The following is a 19,199-nucleotide window of genomic DNA, read 5'->3' on the forward strand; positions in this document are numbered from 1 at the left end:
AAGGGTATTTTGGATAGCCCAGTTAGTGGGACCTGATCATGGTAGCTCTGCCACAACTGTTGTGTGACCTGTATTCCAAACTGGCCCACCCCAGCGAATTGGAATGAAGCAGGTATTGGCATGCATGGTCACTTTGGTGGACCAGGTCCTGACCCACCATTAGTGAATAAGCAACCGGATTTAATCCAAACACTGCATGTATGTGAGATGATGGGCAGAGGGAATGTTTGCTTTCAAGTGGGACTGTGGCCGTGATGTGCCGGCCAATAAGTGCCGCCACTGCAGCTCTTAACCACGATCTAGAGGTTGTTCATTATCGACAGATAAAATTCGGGCCAACATAGCAGAGGCCAGTCCACTCCGTAGACATGTGAGTAGCCTAGCGCCACCAATTCTCAAAACGAATTGACGCCACGTAAGTGGAATTTCTGCGATAGTGCGTCCTCTCTCTGAAAGCCCAAGGTTTCAGAAAGGAAGGAACAAAAGAAATCAAGGATGATGGGAATCGGGCCCTGCTGCAGGCAGCAACTAGGCCCAGGGCGAGCCAAGGAAGATCATACTCTCGGTTCTACTGGATACCCGCCATTGTGAGGGTCTAGGAAACCTATAGCGGATAGACCAGCCAAGTAGGCAACAGAAAGTTTTATTCTGAACCGCTTACTGACATACCACTTCATACACACATTGCGCCCGCCCTTTGCCACTAAGCCTTTGTAGTATTCAGACTTCTACTACTCACGGTGTATGCATCTTGGCCCCGCATCGGAACCCATCTCGGTACTAGCATCTGACTGTACAGAATTGACTGAATGTGTAAGACTTGAACGTCTTGCATGCAGTTCAAGTCGCAGGCCGCAGATCTTCAAACATATAAATCTGGATACCTACCAGGGTGTGCTTCGAGCTCATTAAAAAGCTTTGGGAAAGAAATGTAATATCGGGGTTGGGCAAGGATCCTCTAGCGGGGATACTTACTTTATAGACCCACAAAAACCGAATGTGCCAAACATTGCGGTTGACTCTTTGAAGAACTGCCAGAACTGGGTTGGATTATGCTTGCAGGGCTTACACGTTGATAGCAATTTACCGCACATGGAGTTGCTGCCTGGAGAAACGCGCAGGCAGTTGGAAACGGATGATATTGGTATGGCATGCGCTTCATTCCAACTTCATATCAAGAAAGACATTCGTTTGGTCAGAATCAAGTGATACAGAATTTCAACAATGCACAAGGAGAATACTGCTTTTGGTTGATTAATGGTTAGCGTTCTTGGAATTTCTATAATCAAGAAATTTTGCTTGTCGAGAACAACCCTCGCGCTTTCTCTCTTGACACCAAGATCAGTACAAAGCCGAAATCATTGCCGAAGTTTCGCTTTGACCAGTCAAACTTTGTGGCTACTGCCGGGATGTTAGCCGCGGCAGTGCGGACTAGCATGTGTGTTATCTAAAACTGCTTTGGTTGCTTTAAAGATTAACTTGTTACGGACTTTTCGAACTTATCTCCGTGAAGTGAGTGGGTTCCAGTGTTTTTCGAGGAGCAGCTGTATCGACTAGCTTAAACTCAAAGGGAACAGTTGAAACTTTAACTTCGGGGGCTCGGTTCTCGGATCTCGGTGCTCGTATAGAACCCTGAGCTGTAGACTGACCGTAAGCCCGGACTTAACGGGGAAATAGATACGGGTGGCAAGGGAAATGGTAGAAGGTTAACAGGAGGCGCGATGTCACCATTAAGCTCACTTTCGAAGTTGAAGTACATAAATACGTTAAAGTCGTCGTCATGTTCAAGAGTCCATAAATGAGCACCCCCAATCTCATAATTGTCTCTAACCCTACTCCTGCTTTACCTCTCGAGTCTCTCCACAACACAATTCAACGATGGCCCCTGAAGACCAAATTATCCTTATCACTGGAGCATCCGGTTTCTTGGCTTCTCATGTAGTCGAATCTTTTCTCCGTGCTGGTTACCAAGTCCGAGGAACTGTTCGGTCTTCTGCAACTGCCGAAAAGGTTCGACAAACCTTTTCAAACTATGCGTCTCAATTAACCTTCGCCGTCGTTGAGGATGTTGCTAGGCCAGGGGCCTTTGACAACGCAGTTAAAGGTGTTCATGGAGTGATCCATACAGCTGCTCCATTCCAGGTTTTTGGAGTTGAGGATAATGAGCGGGACCTACTCAAGCCGGCCATCGATGGGACACTCAACATTCTCAAATCTGTCCATGCATTTGCTCCCCAAGTCAAACGCGTTGTTCTAACTTCCTCGTTTGCTGCTATGGCGGACCATACCAAGGGCAGGTGGACTGGCCATGTTTACTCCGAGCTTGACTGGAATCCAACGCCCTACGAAGCTGCCGCGGCCGAAGGTGCTCCAGCCGCATTGGCCTACTCAACTGCGAAATCGTTGGCTGAGCGTCACGCCTGGGACTTTATTAAGAGCAACAAAGTTAACTTTGATATCACAACAATCATGCCGCCAATGATATATGGTCCTAACATCAATGCCACTGCCGACCTTTCCAAGTTAAATACCTCTTCTATGGACCTTTACCGCCTAATGTCGCCACAGTCCAAATTTAGCGATCCAGTGCCAGAGAATATGTTCTGGTCATTTGTGGACGTGCGTGACGTGGCTGAGGCACACCTGCGTGCCTACCAGGTGCCTGAAGCTGGCGGTGAGCGTTTCTTCGTTTGTAAGGGCAACTTTACCTACCAGCAATTTGTGGATGCTCTGCGGGCCAACCTTCCTGAAATCAAAGACCGAGTGCCCATCGGAAATCCAGGCGCGGGAGAAGTCCCTTCTGATGTTTACACTGTCGACACATCCAAATCGCAAAGAATCCTGGGTTTGAAGTATCGTTCTTTGGAGGAAACAATCGTTGATGCTGCACGATCCTTACTGAAAATGGAGTCTATGAGTGCTTAGATGACTGCAGATTGTAACGTATGGCAGTCAGTGCTGGACGTGTTTGTCCTCTTTGCGGATGGTCTCTCTCTTTTTCCCTTGTGGATAGAATGTGATTATTGCTACGCCAGAAATTTACATTGTAACGAGAAGCAAAAAAACCCTGTTTGCGTACTCTGCTAAGCTTGCTGAGTGCTGACCAAGCAAGTATAATATTATAAGCCCGTAAACTAAGTGGCCATCAACAGAGATCAAAATAGTGTGTGGAGAATGTAATGCATATGAGTCAAGTTATGTATCCATGCGTCGGGGCTTTTGGGCGAAAGAAGGCTTCAAAACTTTTGTTGTGCCCTCGTCCTAGGTTGCTGTGTTTCTTTCCTCCATCCTTCTACTCTGCTCAACATTTCGGTTACGAGGTGCTTGATTCAAGCCGACAACGCCAATTTTACCACATGAGACATCGCTCTCATAGTATAAGAGAAAGGTTCATAAGACTATACTTCTCGAGTAGCGACTTGACCGCACATGAGGTACCACGTAACAGTCAGTGATATGCTTAAGACCGCCAAGGCGAGAAAAAACTGACTCGATCTGACGGAGTTTCAAGCCAACAACAGATGGTAAAGCGACTATGAAAGAGCAGCCCTTGCCTTGAGACCCCATAGATTTATTACAGCCTTATCCTTGTGGTTTAGATAGAACAGTCAATGGCACAAGACTATTATAAACCCCAACAACAGTCACCTTCCACATAACTATCGGACCTTTCCATCAACCTCTAATGACCAACCATCGCTTGAAAGAATTCATTGAATCTCTCTCCAACCGGCTTGGCTGCATCCACAATCTGCCGCATCTCGTTCAGCTCGTCTGCCGTTAGTTCAACGTTACGTGATGCCCAGTTCTCTTCCAAGCGGGAGGCACGGGTTGTTCCTGGAATAGAGATTAACCCTTGCGCTGCCACCCAAGCTAGAGCGATCTGCGCGACCGAGCAGCCCTTGCGAGTTGCCAGCTTTCTGATCAAGTCGACGATTGCCTTGTTCTTGTAAAAATTCTCGCCCTGAAACTTTGGGACTAAAGATTTTTTTGCGAGTGAGACGATCAGTTTCCCGGTTTTGGTACGAGATAGAGAGATGTAGAGTCCATGATTCCCAATGGGTAACTGAGTGTGACATACCAGTGCGTCGGAAGTCAGTTGGTGCGAAGTCATCAGGTGACTTGAACTTGAAGTCATCCACAAGCCAGCCATGACCCAGAGGGCTGAAAGCGACAAAGGCCACTCCTAATTCCTTAGCCGCCTTGATCAGGCCGCTGCTCTCGTGGCAGGTTTCAAATGCGGAGTACTCGGCTTGAACGGCGTCAATCTTGGCGACTTGAGGATTGGGTGTGTTCTGTTAGCTTGTACTTCCATTTGCTGTAAATAACCGTAGTGGGCAGTACGAACTTGCGTTTGCCTTGCGCAGGGTTTCAGCCGAGCATTCGGATAGACCAATGTATTTTGTTTTACCGGCGCGGCGAAGCTCATCTAGAGCACCGATGGACTCCTCAAGGGGCGTGTCTTCGGTGGATTTCGAGTCATGTTAGTATACCAATCACCAACCAAACAGAATCACTTTCGAGGGGTGATCATGATTGAACGCACTGGGATCAATTCGGTGGAGATAGTAGAGATCAGGCGTGAAACCAAGCCTGTCGATCGTTCCGTCAATGTATTGCTTGATATGCGCAGCGGAGTTGTTCACTCTGCGCTCAGGTCCAAAGACGTCAAATCCACACTTAGAAGCAACTGCATGAACAGGATTGTGAGCCAGTGATGATAGATAGACGGAAATTGGGCAATGTGGTTGGTGCTTACCAAAAAGCTTATCGCGAACATTGTGCTTTCTGATGAACTCTCCAAGAAGCTTTTCGTTTTCGCCATTTTTGTAGGCTACCTAGGGCAGCAGACGCAGTCAGAGACCATTGTCCTTGATTTGCATGGGGAAGAAACGCCTTACTGCGGTATCCCAGAATGTACAGCCAAGCTCGATGGCTTTGAGAAGAACTGGCTCGGATTGCTCGTAGTTAAAATCAGTCCCTAAGCTGCTGTTGAGGCCCATGGCACCATAGCCGGGAACAGGGACCTGCAGGTCGCCAAACGGGAGGGTCGCGACCATCTCAGTGGATCATGTATAGCTCTACTAAACGATTGATTCCCTTATTCTGTGGTAAAAAAAGAGAGAGACTACCAAACTGCTCTTGCAAAGCTGGCGACCGCGAAGGCTAAATGACCAAAGCTCGTCAAATAAACAGGTTCATGGACTTTTATATCTCAGCCTGCAGGACTATATCACGTGACATTGACAGAAGAACGGCAAGTCGAACCGTAGTTCCACGGCCTAGTGGTCTACCTCACCAGTTTTCCGAGAAATAGACTTAGCTCCGTAATTCTGGTGGGGCTTCATTGCATCATCAAATCTTTAGAAGATCTTGATTGATTGTGAGAGGGTCTCGGAATGAGTCGGGCAGCAGCAGGTAAAGATCACACAGCATGTCTGATCTAGTGGATAATTCGGTGCCGGAGAGTGGAGTAATTGATTACGCGCTAATGGTGGGTCTTCTGCCCCAGGTTATTCTTAGTCATCACTTTATAAACCCCAGTTTAAATTTTCACAGCGGGCCGTCTAATTGAACCGCTAAACCCGGCATGGCGCTAGACCGATTCATTGCCACAGGCCAACGGGTTCGTCAGTTTCTTCGGATTTAAGGGACTTGATTATGTGTCAGGCGAGGGTAGAAGCAATTATCTAGTGAAGTAAATCTACACCATTTATCTCAAATTTCTTCCGAGGGCAAGCCGCCACCCAATTCTGACCTCAGCCAAAGCACCTTCCACTCAACGACTTCGGTCTTTAGGTCCAGTTCCCCTCATCGGAGACATCAATTTAGTACTTCCCAATGTCCAACGTCACTGTGAAAAGCCCGGAAGGACGTATTGAAAGTATCGGTGATAACGGTTCCATCCAATACGAAGAGAAGGACCGGAAGGAGCGACGTAGGCGCCAAAACCGACTGAATCAACAAACATGGCGTAAGTCTCAATCACAAAGCACATGGGTATCCACAATTCTACAATAAGCCGACTATACTTACGCGACATTTTCTACTTCAGGCGAACGGCAGCGGATAAAGAAAGAGGCTGCTCTTCTAGCAGAGAAGCGCGCCTTGCAGGAGCACGAAGATCAAGTGGTAGCGGGTCTGACCCTGGCGCCAATTAACCCGATGCAGACGCAGCAGCCTCTTCCACCGGCCGACCTCACAAGATTAATATCCATGCTTTCGACTGAGGAGGCTTTAAGACTCCGCGGACTAATAGAGTCAAATCGTTCTTGTTGTGTGCTACCCCATCCTCATATCTATCGCCTGTTAGCTGTCTTCGAGGCAGCGGCCTATCAGAGCTATGCCGGCAACCCCCAGGCCGATCACCTTCTCACATTGGGCAAGTTGAATGTATTTCGTGCCTTTGTACGTAACATCGCGGTGCTGGTATACAGTCGGGAATGGATGACGGACGATGCTATCTCGCGCTTTAGTATTAGTGGGCCCTCTCCCTCGCAGGTCCTGCCGGAGCAGAATCTGCCCTTCAGTCTGCGCCCGACACAACTACAACACAGCCAGCCTCATCATCCTTGGTTAGACTTCTTTCCCTTCGCGCGACTAAGGGATAATCTCATTCAGAATGAGAATGACATGGATGATTCTCAATTCTGTCGCGATCTTATGGGCTTCTGGACGATGCCCCAGGAGGATACGTGCGTGTTTGTCTGGGGCGATCCATGGAATCCGATGAACTGGGAAATCACCGAAGCATTTCTGCGCAAGTGGGGGTGGCTCTTAGAGGGATGTCCCGAGATCTTCTGGTCCACCAACTATTGGCGGCAGCTACGGGGAGAGAAGCGCCTGAACAGGAGGGCCACCCTTGATGTACCCACAATAGGAGTGGTGTAATGGTTTGGACCTCATAGTCTGAAAGTGGCATTTTCTGGCAAGTTTGGCCTGGTATTTCTGGTCTCGATATCGGAAATGTGAGTGATGTGAGTGTAAGCAGAAGCTGTGGGGTTACGGCGCACGTATGGGCTTCTGGACGGTGGATTTCAAGGTGGCAAATCATCTTTGGCTGTCTCAACCACAGGCCACGGGACACGCTGGTACTATATGTAAGGTCACGACAGTCGTGCATAATCGAGGCACTATTAGGAGGACGTCATAACTCCGCATGAGGGTTAGACCCACCGCAAGCGCGTAATCAACTGACAGAGCGGGATGAGTTCAATATTCTCCGGAATATAAAATGGTCAGACAAGCACGCTGGAGCTGTTTATTTGTCAACACTCCTAAGTTCTATTTTGTAGACATAGAGATAAACGTTGCTACTTGTGTCAGTAATTCGAAGGATCATCTGCATCCGCCTACAATGAAAGTCATCTTTGGAGCTATGAATATCGGCGAACCCGGTAAAGTTATCCCATCCCGCTCGCTGACGCAGATCAATAAACTCATCGATGCACTAACTAACACGATCTATTTGATGTACAGGCGACGGCCGAACCCGGGTCCACGATATCGAGCAAGCTCGTCGGATGGTTGATCTCTTTAAGAGTTATGGCCATAGAGACATAGACACAGCTCGGATCTATGGGAACGGATCATCGGAGGCATTTCTCGGTCGGATGGGGCTATCTTCACTCGCGTTGGATACCAAATTATTTCCATCGGCTGCCAACCCGTCCATGGCCTCAGCGACGACGTCTTACCATCACACCCCCGAAGACCTACGGAGAGGCCTGATGGAGAGCCTTGAAGCCCTCAAAGTCTCTAAAGTCCACATCTGGTATCTGCACAGCCCTGACCGAACTGTCCCGTTTGAAGAGACTCTAAGGGAAGTGAATAAGTTGCACCAAGAAGGATACTTCGACAAGCTGGGCATCAGTAACTACCAGGCATGGGAGGTGGCTATGATCTGTGACATCTGTGACCACAATGGCTGGATTAAACCAAGTGTTTGTCAGGGCATATACAATGCGTTCCATCGGGCGGTCGAACCCGAGCTCCTGCGATGCCTACGGTATCATGGTATCTCGTTCTACTGCTTCAACCCCCTAGCCGCAGGCATGTTGACTGCTCGGTACTCCCGCGACACGCCGGATGCGGTTTCTAGGGGCCGTTTCGACCCCAGCTCGGCATCAGGAATCCACACGCGCCGGCGTTACTACCATGATGTGTACTTCGATGCCCTGGAGATCCTCAGACCTGTGGCCAAGCAGCACGGGCTTTCGGAAGTAGAGTGTGCCCTTCGGTGGTTATCACACCACTTGGAGCTCAAGGAGAAATACGGCGATGGGGTTGTCATTGGGTCGAGCAGTGCGGAGCAGCTGGAGGAGAATCTCAAGGCCTTGGCTGGGGGACCACTTCCGCAGGAGATCATCGATGCCCTAAACAAAGGCTACGAGATTATCCGCGGAAATAGTCTGATTTACTGGCACTGACTTTGAAGCTGTGTTTTCCAGTCCATAGAGTCGCAGAATGAGTCTGGTAAATTGCAGAAACTCCTTGTATATCTACCCGTTGTCTTTTGTAATTATACCTGGCGACTTCATACTAGACGGAAACTGGCCGCCTTCCACCCCCCCCTCTCCAGTTTTATGTTTTCCGGTGTCGCGAGACCCGGATCTGTGTGTATTTCTGGCTGGAGTTATTCCGTTGATCAGATCCACTGGGGCTTTGCTGGACAACGCCGTCACCAATTAATACTGCTCCTCAAGATTTGAAGGACTTACGAATCGCAACGACTGAGTCTGGTCTTATGGTGGTCGAAGGGATCATGGATGCACGCGTAGACGGCTTACGAGACATGATTTTTACAGATATCGAGCCATCGACGGTTGGGTCATGGATGAACCAGATCTGAGGAAGTAAGGCATGTATCTGGCACTGTGATGCAGACTCCTAGGCACAATTTACTATATAACGGCATCGATCGAGGAGTACATACAAATCGAATCATGGACCTGAAACTTACATGAGAATGAGCGAATGGGTGAAAAGTGAGAGCATGGAGTATTTAATTAGATTAAATATTCAGATTGATATTACCTCACTATCAGACGAGTTTCTCTCGTAATATTCGGGGTCCACCTCCCTTGAGCACGAAGTTAGCCACTTCAGCGTCAACCTCGAGTCCGCATACTGTGTATAACGAGAGGACGACCCGCTCGCCCCACCCAACGGAGGTTATTTGCATAAGACCAATGGCTCTGACCCACATCGGGTCCGCCGAATTACCATTTTAGAGCAGAACGCGAGGTTTTGACTTTCTTTACATGAATCCAGCCCCCCTGTGGTCGGTGATAGAGACATTATCTATTATCTTTTAGAAGCGCAGACAAAAACAGAAAAATGAATCAGCCAAATGACCTGACTAGCCACTTTTCCAAAACTCAAGGCATGTAGCAACATAACCCATGTAAATGCCATACTTCCTCTTTCTTCATTGCATTTTGATTTCCGAAGGAGTTTGCTGACCCTATCTCAACATGATCAGATGTCCTATATGCCAGAAAGAGGTTTTTTATCCAAAATCAACGAGCATCTCGATTCTAGGTGTCAAATATTTATCGCAACCACCCACCTACAAAATACGATATCGTCTTCTCGTATCGAAAGTGGCAGCAATTCACAAAAACCAACGAAGCAACTTCAACTGAAAGACGGCTACGATTCAACGGGATCTTTTGCTAGTGGCACCGGAGGTGTGAAAAGAGCATTCCATCAGCCACAGTCTACTACCGCACGAAAGAAGTCATACACAGGATCAGCAACGGAGCAACCACGTCTTCAAAATGCACCTTTAGCCGAGCAAGTCCGGCCACGATGCTTCGACGACATTGTCGGTCAAGATTCCCTGATCGGCCCAAATGGTACACTCAGACAATTGATTGAACAGGATGAGCTTCCGCATATGATCTTATGGGGGCCTCCAGGAAGCGGTAAAACTACAATTGCCAGGATCATCGGGCCTATGATGAGGAGAAAGGTCTACGAGATCAGTAGCTTGACTACAACAACGACAGAGTACAGAGACATCGTCACGAAGGCCACACAGCATGTGCACAAGGACCGAAAAACATCCATCGTGTTTTGTGATGAGATACATTGACTCACACGGCCACAACAAGATATATTCCTCGATGCCGTTCAAAGAAGTAAAATTGCTCTTATTGGCGCCACCACTGAGAACCCATCATTGAATATTCACCATACCCTTGTCTACAAATGCAGGGTATTCACTGTCACGAAGCCAACTACCAATGATTTGGTCACTATCCTTCGTCGTTCAATGGAATCACAGACTCACGTGAAGTCATCACCACTTCTGGACGACGAATTCCTTCAATACATAGCCGGATTTGCTGATGGCGACAGTAGAATCGCACTGAACGTCCTGGAGATAGCTACGGATCTATGCACACGCCCAGGCATGACCAAGGAGAATTTGAAGCAATCATTGACTAAGAGATTACTCTACGACCGATCGGGCGACCAGCACTATGACACTATTTCGGCACTCCACAAGTCAATTCGAGGCAGTGACCCCGATGCTGCCCTATATTACCTCGCACGAATGCTCCAGTCAGGCGAGAACCCTTTATTCATCGCTCGTCGGCTTATTGTGGCGACATCGGAGGACATTGGTCTGGCAAATGATGTCTTGCAAACATACGCAACCTCGGTCTACCTGATGATTGAGAAGCTAGGGATCAAGGACGCACAGTCTGCGCTGGCTCAACTGGTAATAACAATGTGCTTGTCAAAGAAGAGTACTCGATCTTATCGTGGCTTGAATAACGCTCTTGCTGCAGTGAAGGAGCCGGGGATGGCTGACGTTCCAGTGCCTTTCCACGCTTTGGATCGCAGGCCTGAGCTTTTGAAGGAGGCTGCTCGGCTCATGTCCACTCACTCTAAACAAACCCAGGAAGGGCATGAATCCACTCAGAGGTTTCTTCCACGTGCTCTCGAGGGACGGAAGTTCTTGGAAGATTCTGATTTTTTGTTCAAACGAGATCCCGACTTGAGTTATGGGTGACCGCCAAAGGCCGCCACGGCTTGAATATCGCCGTACTAAGAACAAAGTTGTCGGTTTCCGAACTGGAACTTCCATACTATTATATTTTTTGATATAATATATTCATGCCACGTTGTTTGTGGATACTGTCCTTGCTTTTAATTTAGTGACAATCAGAAAGTAGTGGACTGTTTCCCTTTTCATAAGTCATGCATATATATTCCCTCTGAAAAGTGTATGGAATAGATAAGTGATAAGTGATGATGACCTCACACCTAGCGTACATACATGTCTGGTACGGCAGACTACAGCTCCATAATCAGGCATGTGATTCTGATACAAGCCAACTTGGATTTTGCGGCCATCTTCTTTTGACTAAGGGACAAATCTGTCGTACTGGGTACTTAATAAGTTCACAGAGTCTTTTGTCCTTGCCACGGCAGCCGATAATCCACCATACCAACCGTAAACTGCAGCGCTGAATCTGATTCATAGCTTCGAGATCTGGACGCCGCAATTTCTCGCAGAAAATCGGGACTTGCCAGCATGGCTTACCATACTAGAGTCCTTAGGCTCGCTGTGTTGCCATGTGCCATTTCTACCGACCGAGTGTGTGTCTGAACCGGATGAGTCTCTTTTGCTTGTGCTGACGCCTTATGCATGGCGGATTTGGTAGTGTCTGCACTATAAAGTGCTAATAGAGCCTTGCCCTTGACAAGATTTGTGGGGTATTATGTTCGAAAGCCGCTGCCCCGTATCCGACTGACACGTATTCGGGTTGAAATCAAGTGCTGATCGACGCGGTGGTTGGCTGGCTGCCGTCATCCTCCAACCATAATTATTTAGAAGGTCTCGGGATTTCGAACAGCATCGAATGTTTTCGCGAAGCATTTAACCATTCTTATAGTTCAATATCTGGGGTTGAGCAAATCAAACCCTATCCTAGAAGCAACAGCCAGTCTTTCTGGAGCATGCGCTCTAGCCAGAAGGAACGGTTACCATTATCTCGGTCATTCCAAAGTTCTTCAACGAGTTGAACAGCCATTAGATTTGTGGGAATGCGATTCAATGAATAGATGGCTCGCAGTCTTTCACGCACTTTATCGCGCAGGATGTTATTCGACTCGGTCAATTCGGACCCGGCTGATAGGAGAGCGAGAGATTGGAAGTTCAGATAGTACGAGGATGAAGGAATCAGCATCAAATGGCGTACTGCCTCTTCGGCGTATTTTAGTATCAACGGCTCTTGCGCTTGAGTTATATCCTGATCCGTAGAACAACTCCTCTGTGCATGAACACGAGATTGATAAAGTAGAACGAGACCTTGATAGCGGAACGCTTCGTATAAGTGGACGAGGTCGGGATTTTGGGCGCTCGTCGTCCATTCAATAAGCTGGGCCTCCAGTATGGCTTCTTGAGTGAAGTTCCGATTCTGCGGCAAATCATGTACCTTTCGGCAATACCGTCCGACATTGGCTATTGTAAGGAGTAGGCTGCTACATGTTCCGTACATTGGATGGTGCCAGTCACCCATCCTATGCACCGCGAGAGATATTATGAATGAGTTGGTACTCTGTGGTTCACCGGGTTCTACTAAGAACGAACTGCACATGTCCCAGTAAAGATACACTCCCAGACAGAGTCGAACCACAGGGTCATTAGTCGTCGACACAGATGTATCTTGAAGCATACTGTTGATCAAGGCACGGGCACCAAATAAGTGCTGTTTGCCATAGTCCTTCGGGTCAGGACCAGCAACCTGCATAAAAGACAATAGCATTATGGTCAAGAAGTGCGTGTAGTGAGCATGTTGGACTTGATCTATCTCTCTTCGAAGGCAAGCTATGGCTTTGCCATGTTCCTCAAGGGCCAGGATAGGGGCCTCTGCCGGGAAGTATTGTTCATGGTTGGCACTGATTGAGTGAATAGCGTGGAGAAGTGCGGGGGATTGGGCTAGGTCTTTCAGAATAGGGAAAGAGAACGGATTGTTCTCAGGATCTATAACGAACGCTTGGCTGACTTTCTCCAGGTAATACTGTAGTAACCGTCGATTGACATGCGTTTTAGGCTGAAGTGAGAGCCACGGTGCCTCAACTTGCCATTGTGTTAGCCGCGGGACCGACGTACAGACCAGACCTCGACGCTGGCACCGCTTGCACGTCGGGTAGCCTTCATCGCATTTGACCCGCTTCGCCTTGCATTCTCGACAGCCGAATTTGCTTTTGTTTCGCGCTCGAACCGGTAAACCCTTGTACTCTCGATCCGTAGTCAAATTTGCAGACTCGCTGACTATCACTTGTTTGAAACGTAATCCGCGGACTTCCATATCTGGTTGGATAGACTGTTGCATTCGAGACGAGAATTTGGGTAGAATCTGAAGAATCGCCACGAGGGTTATCGTATCACCACTGGATTACTAATCTCATCCGCGACACCAAACCCGTTAGCTTACGGTACCATATCCGATCCGTCCTGATTTCTTGTTTGTATCAACGACGCGGCTGCGATCATTTTGCCCCGGCGTTGACTGTGTCCATGTCATGCGCATGTCTCTGAGAAAGCCTGAAAGCCCTCGTGATGTACCGAGCGGCCAAAGGAGCCATGATCACCTGAATTAGCAGCACAGGGAATCTTCCTACAGGTGCAAAAATTGACCAGGTGTGAGGCCTCTTCTCCTTCTGTCTGCCACCGGGCGCAGACCAATGGTTCATTTTCAGCGCGGTTATATAGTTCGAGACAGTCTTGCTAGTGCCAGTCTCCAGTGTATAATGAGAGGTGCCGTATGATCTACCGCAAGCAGTCTTCGACAGACCACCCAACATTTATCATAGAGGGATTTTCGTTTTTCAAGGGCAGGGGAGAAAGACTGGTTTGGCTAGCTGTTTGGGAGTTAGATGGTAAACCAATTATCACGGCGTTATTTCGCCATTTGGCCACCCAGCATTGGTATTGGCTCGAAATATATCATGGCACGACTTCATGTTAACATACATTCGGGTCATCAGTGGCTGTGTCCATGGAAACTGTGAGACCTCCCCACTATAACCTTTTCCTTTTCTGGACATATCCCGAGGATTATCCCAATCATTCGGGGACTAAAGTGCCACGAAACCTAGTAGTAAAAACCCTGGACAGGAACTAAGAGGCATATGGCTAACTCTATTCTGGGGAGGTCTTCATATCTCTGCGCCAGGCAGTAGCTGCCAAGAATGGTTGTCCACAATATTTCGTTATACAAAGTACATACAAATCGCCGCTTGGACCCACTTTACCTTCCTCTTCTGTCGAGAATGCGAGGTTGAATCGGCGCATTGGAGAAGGTTTCGGCTAGCTTATGGCACCTCCGACGTACTTGAAGTCTGTGATACCCTGATAGTCAAAATACACCTGCTAGTAAGCAATCGTCACGCGCGGCCTCTGAAATTCCCAAGACGCAGACTTCTGCTGACTATCAAGACTAACCACAAGATGGAGAATTTGGCCTCGGATGCGACCGACATGTCACGGTTCGACGCATTTTTCATCATCTCCGTCGGCTATAAAACAGTTGGCGACCATACAATCACTGTGGATGTGCTCTATCCCAAGACCTTGAACGACTCAACGCAGCAACACAAGTCACCCTCCGGCCCCCGACCAGTCCTACTTCGCTACCACGGTGGTGGCCTTATTGCGGGCTACAGTCTCTTTCCTCCATTCTTTAGCCCTTGGTATCTCGAATTAGCGCAGGAGTATTCAGCCATCATTGTTTCTCCAAATTACCGACTGTTGCCAGAATCTTCTGTACTGGATGTGCTTGAGGATGTGGAAGACCACTGGCATTGGATGCATCAATCGCTTCCCGCACTACTGCAGCGGGAAACAAAAGGTACCGTGGAGGCAGACTTGAGGCGTATTATGACCGTAGGCGACAGTGCCGGCGGATACCTCAGTTTGCAAATGGCTTTAAATCACCCAGACGAGATTCGGTCGGTCAATGCCGTTTATCCTATGGTTAACCCGAAAGCATCCTACTTCAGCAGTGGCCAGGAGCGACCTGTGTTCAACCTCCCGACTTATCATCCTGATACGCTGAGATTGCACCTAGACCGTGTTAGGAGACAGGAGGCAGTCACGCAGAAGCCTGTGATTGTATCTGCTGCTGCTGACGCTGATCGATTCCGCCTAATGTTTGCGGCATGCCAGCACAGCCAGCTAGGGCAAATCTTCCCAGAAGCCCCCATTACCCCCTATCTGCTTGAAAGGCTCGATGCCGGAGCACGCTTTCCACGTGGTGGAGTCTTGATACTTCATGGACGAGATGACAGCGTGGCCCCTGTCAAAGAGAGCTATGCATTACAGGGAAAACTTGCCCAGGTTGACCCCGACCTCAACTTTCGACTTGTTGTGCGGGATGGAGAGCATGGGTTTGACCATCTTGCCAAATTACATGATGATTGGTTATGGGATGCGATTCAAGACATTGTTAGATCCTGGTTAGACTGAGTATTTAAGATTCTACTGAAGGCCAGAAACGTGCTCCTTCAATATTTGATCTGTAGGTACGGAACAATTAACTACCCGCCAGACTTGAAATGATGTATCGGGTCTATATGGATAGCAGACGGATTTATAAGTTCACACATGTAGTATTCGGTGGGTAAATAGGGGCTTGAATAGAGCAGCAAGCTACCTAGATGGTGCCTGGCGACCGCTACCGTACTAGGCTGGTGTATTTTCGTTCTCTTCTTCACCATATGTATCTCACAATTGTTGTTGCTTTTACTAGAGTTCTTGAGTTACATGCTTGTCGCGGTGTAGCTGTTCCTCAAAATGAGGGTTTTTATTGTTTATGGTGTGTTTTCCGCTGCTGATGGGTAATTCAACCAGATAGGAAGAAGATCTTTCATGTAAAATGTGACCTGTTTTAGCTGCTTCAGGGGAGATGAGATTGAGTCTCAATTTCTGTTAGGTGCTCTTGTGTGCCTTGTTTATATTAATATAATACTATCTATAGATGAGGGTTGAGTATGTTTGACGAAGCATAATGGAAACAGGAAAGAAAGGCTTTGGTGCGCAAGAAATTCAAATATATCAGGCATATCAGCCAATTCCATCCCAGGTGAGCTACACCTCGACACACATCGGAAAGAATCCCTCCAACGCATCACAGGATTAAATGTGCCCAATTCCACAATTCTTAGGAACATAACCGCGAGCATCCGTCGCAGAGCCAGCCGGTGCAATAGTCAGTCCAGCAAAGTCACTGAAAAAACCAGTTTCGGAGCTGCTAAAAGCACCAGACTTGCTGTAGCCATTCGGCTGGCAAGCGCGGCCCAAGGCAGACTTACAGAACGCGGCGTTGGCTTCGCTAGCGCTGAAGAGCTGGTTCTCGGGCTTGGCGGGGGCCACCTCGACAACATCTTCGAAGAAGCATCCCTCAAAGATACCACGGCCCTTTTCACCGCCCTCGATGGCGTGTCCAGGGATGGAGGACCAGACGCTGTTGACTGCGTGGAAGAGGGTTGTGCCGGAGAGGGCGGGGCCACGGCCGGTGGTGTGGTAAACGTAGTTGTCTGATGAAGAGTTAACTCAGTTAAATGTATGTATCATTAGGTTTCTCGTTAATACATACTCTGGAAGGTAATCTCGTCTCCTTTGCCAACTAGCTCCAATGTCCAGTAGTGGTGGTCATCACAGCCCGCAGAGTGGGTGGTCTTGCCGTTCAGGAAGTTGTTCGACCAAGTCATGCGGGTGTTGGGGTGGAAGCCGGTAACGTAGTGTTGGCGTCCGATGAGAGAAGTCTAATTCATCAGTCAAATTAGTAACTCGGCTATGAATATCAGGAAACGGAGATATCTGTCTTACCTCGCAGTGGTCGATCCAGATCAGGTCAGCGCCGAAGAAAGTAAACGCGTCGCCACCCCAGACAAAACTGTATTTAAAGACATTAGAGAATTGGTGTGTTATAAAGCATGCGACAGCTTGTAGTCTTGGGATGATACATACCCAGGGTTGAGATCCGTAATCTTAATGTTCTGAACAATGATATTGGAGACACCACCCTCAAAGTAGAGCCCTTTTCCACTGAGCACGCCTTTGTCTCCCTCACCAACAAGAGTCTTGTTGGACTTGATATGAATGCCATTCTTGGCAGCCTTATCATACGTAACGGTTACAGCGGGATTTTTACCACACCATCCATTGGAGTTGATGGCCAGCTGGCAGGCCTTCCCCATACCCCAAGGCGCGCATCCATCTTCGGTCGTGGTTCCCTCGGTTCCGATGAAGTCGAAGGTCTTGGTGAGAACGACGACTTGGGGTTCGTCACTCTCGAGTAGGGAGACAAGCTCCTCGTTGGTTTTGGGGTAGCTGGGGGTTGTATCGCCACCGCCAGTCACGCCGGCTGCGAAACCCTGTGCGGCACCTTTGACCACACTTGCGCTGGCCAAGGCGGCATTAAGACAGAGAAGATGTAGGAATGAGATCTTCATGGTAATATGGATTGAAAAAGTAGAGATTGGTTTGAAAAACAGGAGTATTGTCCAGAGGTCCAAACCTTCATCCTTATGTACTTCAGGTCACCTAGCAATATATCAAAGCCAAGGATTGAGTTTTGCCGAAGAAAAGAACCCCAGTAGGTACAGGGGCCACTGTTGTTACAAAGTGATCATAGTTCCTCCAGCCAAGAACTATTCTGCCCCACTGTAATGCAACCGAATGCACAAGTAGGGAAGGCCTGCAGTGACAGTTGTTTCAGGTATATGTTGTCCATATCACACAATCCTCTGAATGGAGTTTGTCTCATATCATTACAAGGACTCAATGTAGTGACCATTTTTAAGATACTTGGAAAGGATCACAGGCTTCGCCATATTCTGTGGTAAGTCAGACACTGAAGACTCACCGTACACATTCATTGGTTTGTGTCGGTTGTTTCCCCTGAGTAAGCTGTCAAATCAACCTTGAATTACAAGTCTTGGAAACAACCTGAACATATTTCTTAGACGGTGGCTTTTTTTCACAACAATTTGCTGGCTTGTTTGGTTGACACTGACGCCATAACCAACTGACATGGGGTGGGTCTGCAAGACCCTGTAAGAACTAACTTGAAGAAGTGAATTCCTGGAGAACCCTGACCCACCCTCCCGAGACAGCCACGCGGCTTTCCGCTCAACAGCCGAACGGGATGTAACCCGTCATGGCTCAGAACAAACAGACCATGCATATATGTCACAACTCTACATATAGCTCCTTCATTTCAGAATTCCTTATAATCACATTTCATTGCAAGGATGCGTATCCAGGTTATGGAAGCGCTACAACCGAACCGCTCAATGTCTCAGGTATCTCTACTACCGATCCTTCTCATACTAACGAACCTATTTATGGGGGCTACATCGCGGGGAATACTCGGACCCAGTCGGTGATATTACACGCAAAAACTGGAAATTTTCCGAGTAGCTCAATCCTTTCCTTATAACCAATCTATGAAGATCTAGAAGAGGGCACTCTACGAGCTCAGGCCGAGGATGTCAGCTTTTGTGGCCCCTGTCACATGTTTTACACTTAATTTGGCGAACCAGTGGGTGAAAATGTAGAGAAGACGGTCAAGGGATAGCATAGCTAACTTTCAGTTCTCGGCCGTCCTCGAGTCTTGGATCATCACGTTCGAATTGAGGGTGTATGTTCCAGGCATCCGTGTTCTAGTTACAGTAGGTGTGAGGATCGGTTAGCAGTAGACTCTAGCAGATGAAGACCACTGATGATATAAAAGGTCGCACGTTGGCAGGTGCACCTGAATGTCCACTTCCCGCCAGCATTGTCGTACAAAAATGAGGTGTCCATGAAATTCGCAGTGAGATTGAAACAATTTGGAGAGTTGAGCATCGTGAGCTCGGAAATGGTGGCATGATGCAGTCCGTTCGTGCCCAGAAGGCAGGGAGGATGACACTGGAATCCTGAGCAATCGCACCACCAGAACCAAACGGCTCTTAGAGTAGGACATCAAGATCAATAAGCTAATCACAATGAGTTCAATGATAGAAGAGGAATTCTTCACCATGAACCACCCCCTTTCCATTGCCATAGATGTTCACGTTATCGGCTAGAAATCGCCAGAACCGACTCGCAATCTGGAACGAATATTGTAATGCCTCGGTTGTCCAGAGATTGAGATGCTTTTCTGAAAGGAAAATTTCCTAAACGGCAAAAT

The 19,199-nt window shown here is 48.1% G+C and overlaps 8 protein-coding genes across 8 annotated transcripts; 5 read left to right on the top strand and 3 right to left on the bottom strand.

Annotated features, from left to right (window-relative positions):
• Nucleotides 1–1,878: 1,878 nt before the first annotated feature.
• AtWU_06707 (SDR family oxidoreductase) lies at nt 1,879–2,925 on the top strand (the record flags this gene model as incomplete). Its single annotated transcript, XM_035501816.1, has 1 exon — nt 1,879–2,925. One exon carries the CDS (start codon nt 1,879–1,881, stop codon nt 2,923–2,925), a length of 1,047 nt encoding a protein of 348 aa, XP_035357709.1.
• Nucleotides 2,926–3,682: 757 nt separating this feature from the next.
• Nucleotides 3,683–5,060, bottom strand: AtWU_06708 (aldo/keto reductase; the record flags this gene model as incomplete). Its single annotated transcript, XM_035501817.1, has 6 exons — nt 3,683–3,978; nt 4,082–4,276; nt 4,349–4,462; nt 4,547–4,690; nt 4,760–4,838; nt 4,902–5,060. The coding sequence occupies 6 exons, from the start codon at nt 5,058–5,060 to the stop codon at nt 3,683–3,685; spliced, it is 987 nt and encodes a 328-aa protein (XP_035357710.1).
• A 781-nt stretch (nt 5,061–5,841) lies between these two features.
• Nucleotides 5,842–6,891, top strand: AtWU_06709 (DUF3425 domain-containing protein; the record flags this gene model as incomplete). The annotated part of the gene is made up of 2 exons (XM_035501818.1): nt 5,842–5,974; nt 6,056–6,891. 2 exons carry the CDS (start codon nt 5,842–5,844, stop codon nt 6,889–6,891), a joined length of 969 nt encoding a protein of 322 aa, XP_035357711.1.
• A 466-nt stretch (nt 6,892–7,357) lies between these two features.
• On the top strand, nt 7,358–8,429 carry AtWU_06710 (aldo/keto reductase family protein; the record flags this gene model as incomplete). Its single annotated transcript, XM_035501819.1, has 2 exons — nt 7,358–7,397; nt 7,480–8,429. 2 exons carry the CDS (start codon nt 7,358–7,360, stop codon nt 8,427–8,429), a joined length of 990 nt encoding a protein of 329 aa, XP_035357712.1.
• Nucleotides 8,430–10,279: 1,850 nt separating this feature from the next.
• On the top strand, nt 10,280–11,026 carry AtWU_06711 (werner helicase interacting protein; the record flags this gene model as incomplete). Its single annotated transcript, XM_035501820.1, has 1 exon — nt 10,280–11,026. One exon carries the CDS (start codon nt 10,280–10,282, stop codon nt 11,024–11,026), a length of 747 nt encoding a protein of 248 aa, XP_035357713.1.
• Nucleotides 11,027–11,942: 916 nt separating this feature from the next.
• AtWU_06712 (uncharacterized protein) lies at nt 11,943–13,355 on the bottom strand (the record flags this gene model as incomplete). Its single annotated transcript, XM_035501821.1, has 1 exon — nt 11,943–13,355. One exon carries the CDS (start codon nt 13,353–13,355, stop codon nt 11,943–11,945), a length of 1,413 nt encoding a protein of 470 aa, XP_035357714.1.
• A 1,118-nt stretch (nt 13,356–14,473) lies between these two features.
• On the top strand, nt 14,474–15,490 carry AtWU_06713 (alpha/beta hydrolase; the record flags this gene model as incomplete). Its single annotated transcript, XM_035501822.1, has 1 exon — nt 14,474–15,490. One exon carries the CDS (start codon nt 14,474–14,476, stop codon nt 15,488–15,490), a length of 1,017 nt encoding a protein of 338 aa, XP_035357715.1.
• A 669-nt stretch (nt 15,491–16,159) lies between these two features.
• AtWU_06714 (polysaccharide lyase family 1 protein) lies at nt 16,160–17,478 on the bottom strand (the record flags this gene model as incomplete). The annotated part of the gene is made up of 4 exons (XM_035501823.1): nt 16,160–16,560; nt 16,620–16,788; nt 16,853–16,919; nt 16,994–17,478. The coding sequence occupies 4 exons, from the start codon at nt 17,476–17,478 to the stop codon at nt 16,160–16,162; spliced, it is 1,122 nt and encodes a 373-aa protein (XP_035357716.1).
• Nucleotides 17,479–19,199: the final 1,721 nt, after the last annotated feature.

This window comes from Aspergillus tubingensis (genome assembly GCF_013340325.1).
Source record: "Aspergillus tubingensis WU-2223L DNA, scaffold_8, whole genome shotgun sequence".
Taxonomy (NCBI): domain Eukaryota; kingdom Fungi; phylum Ascomycota; class Eurotiomycetes; order Eurotiales; family Aspergillaceae; genus Aspergillus; species Aspergillus tubingensis.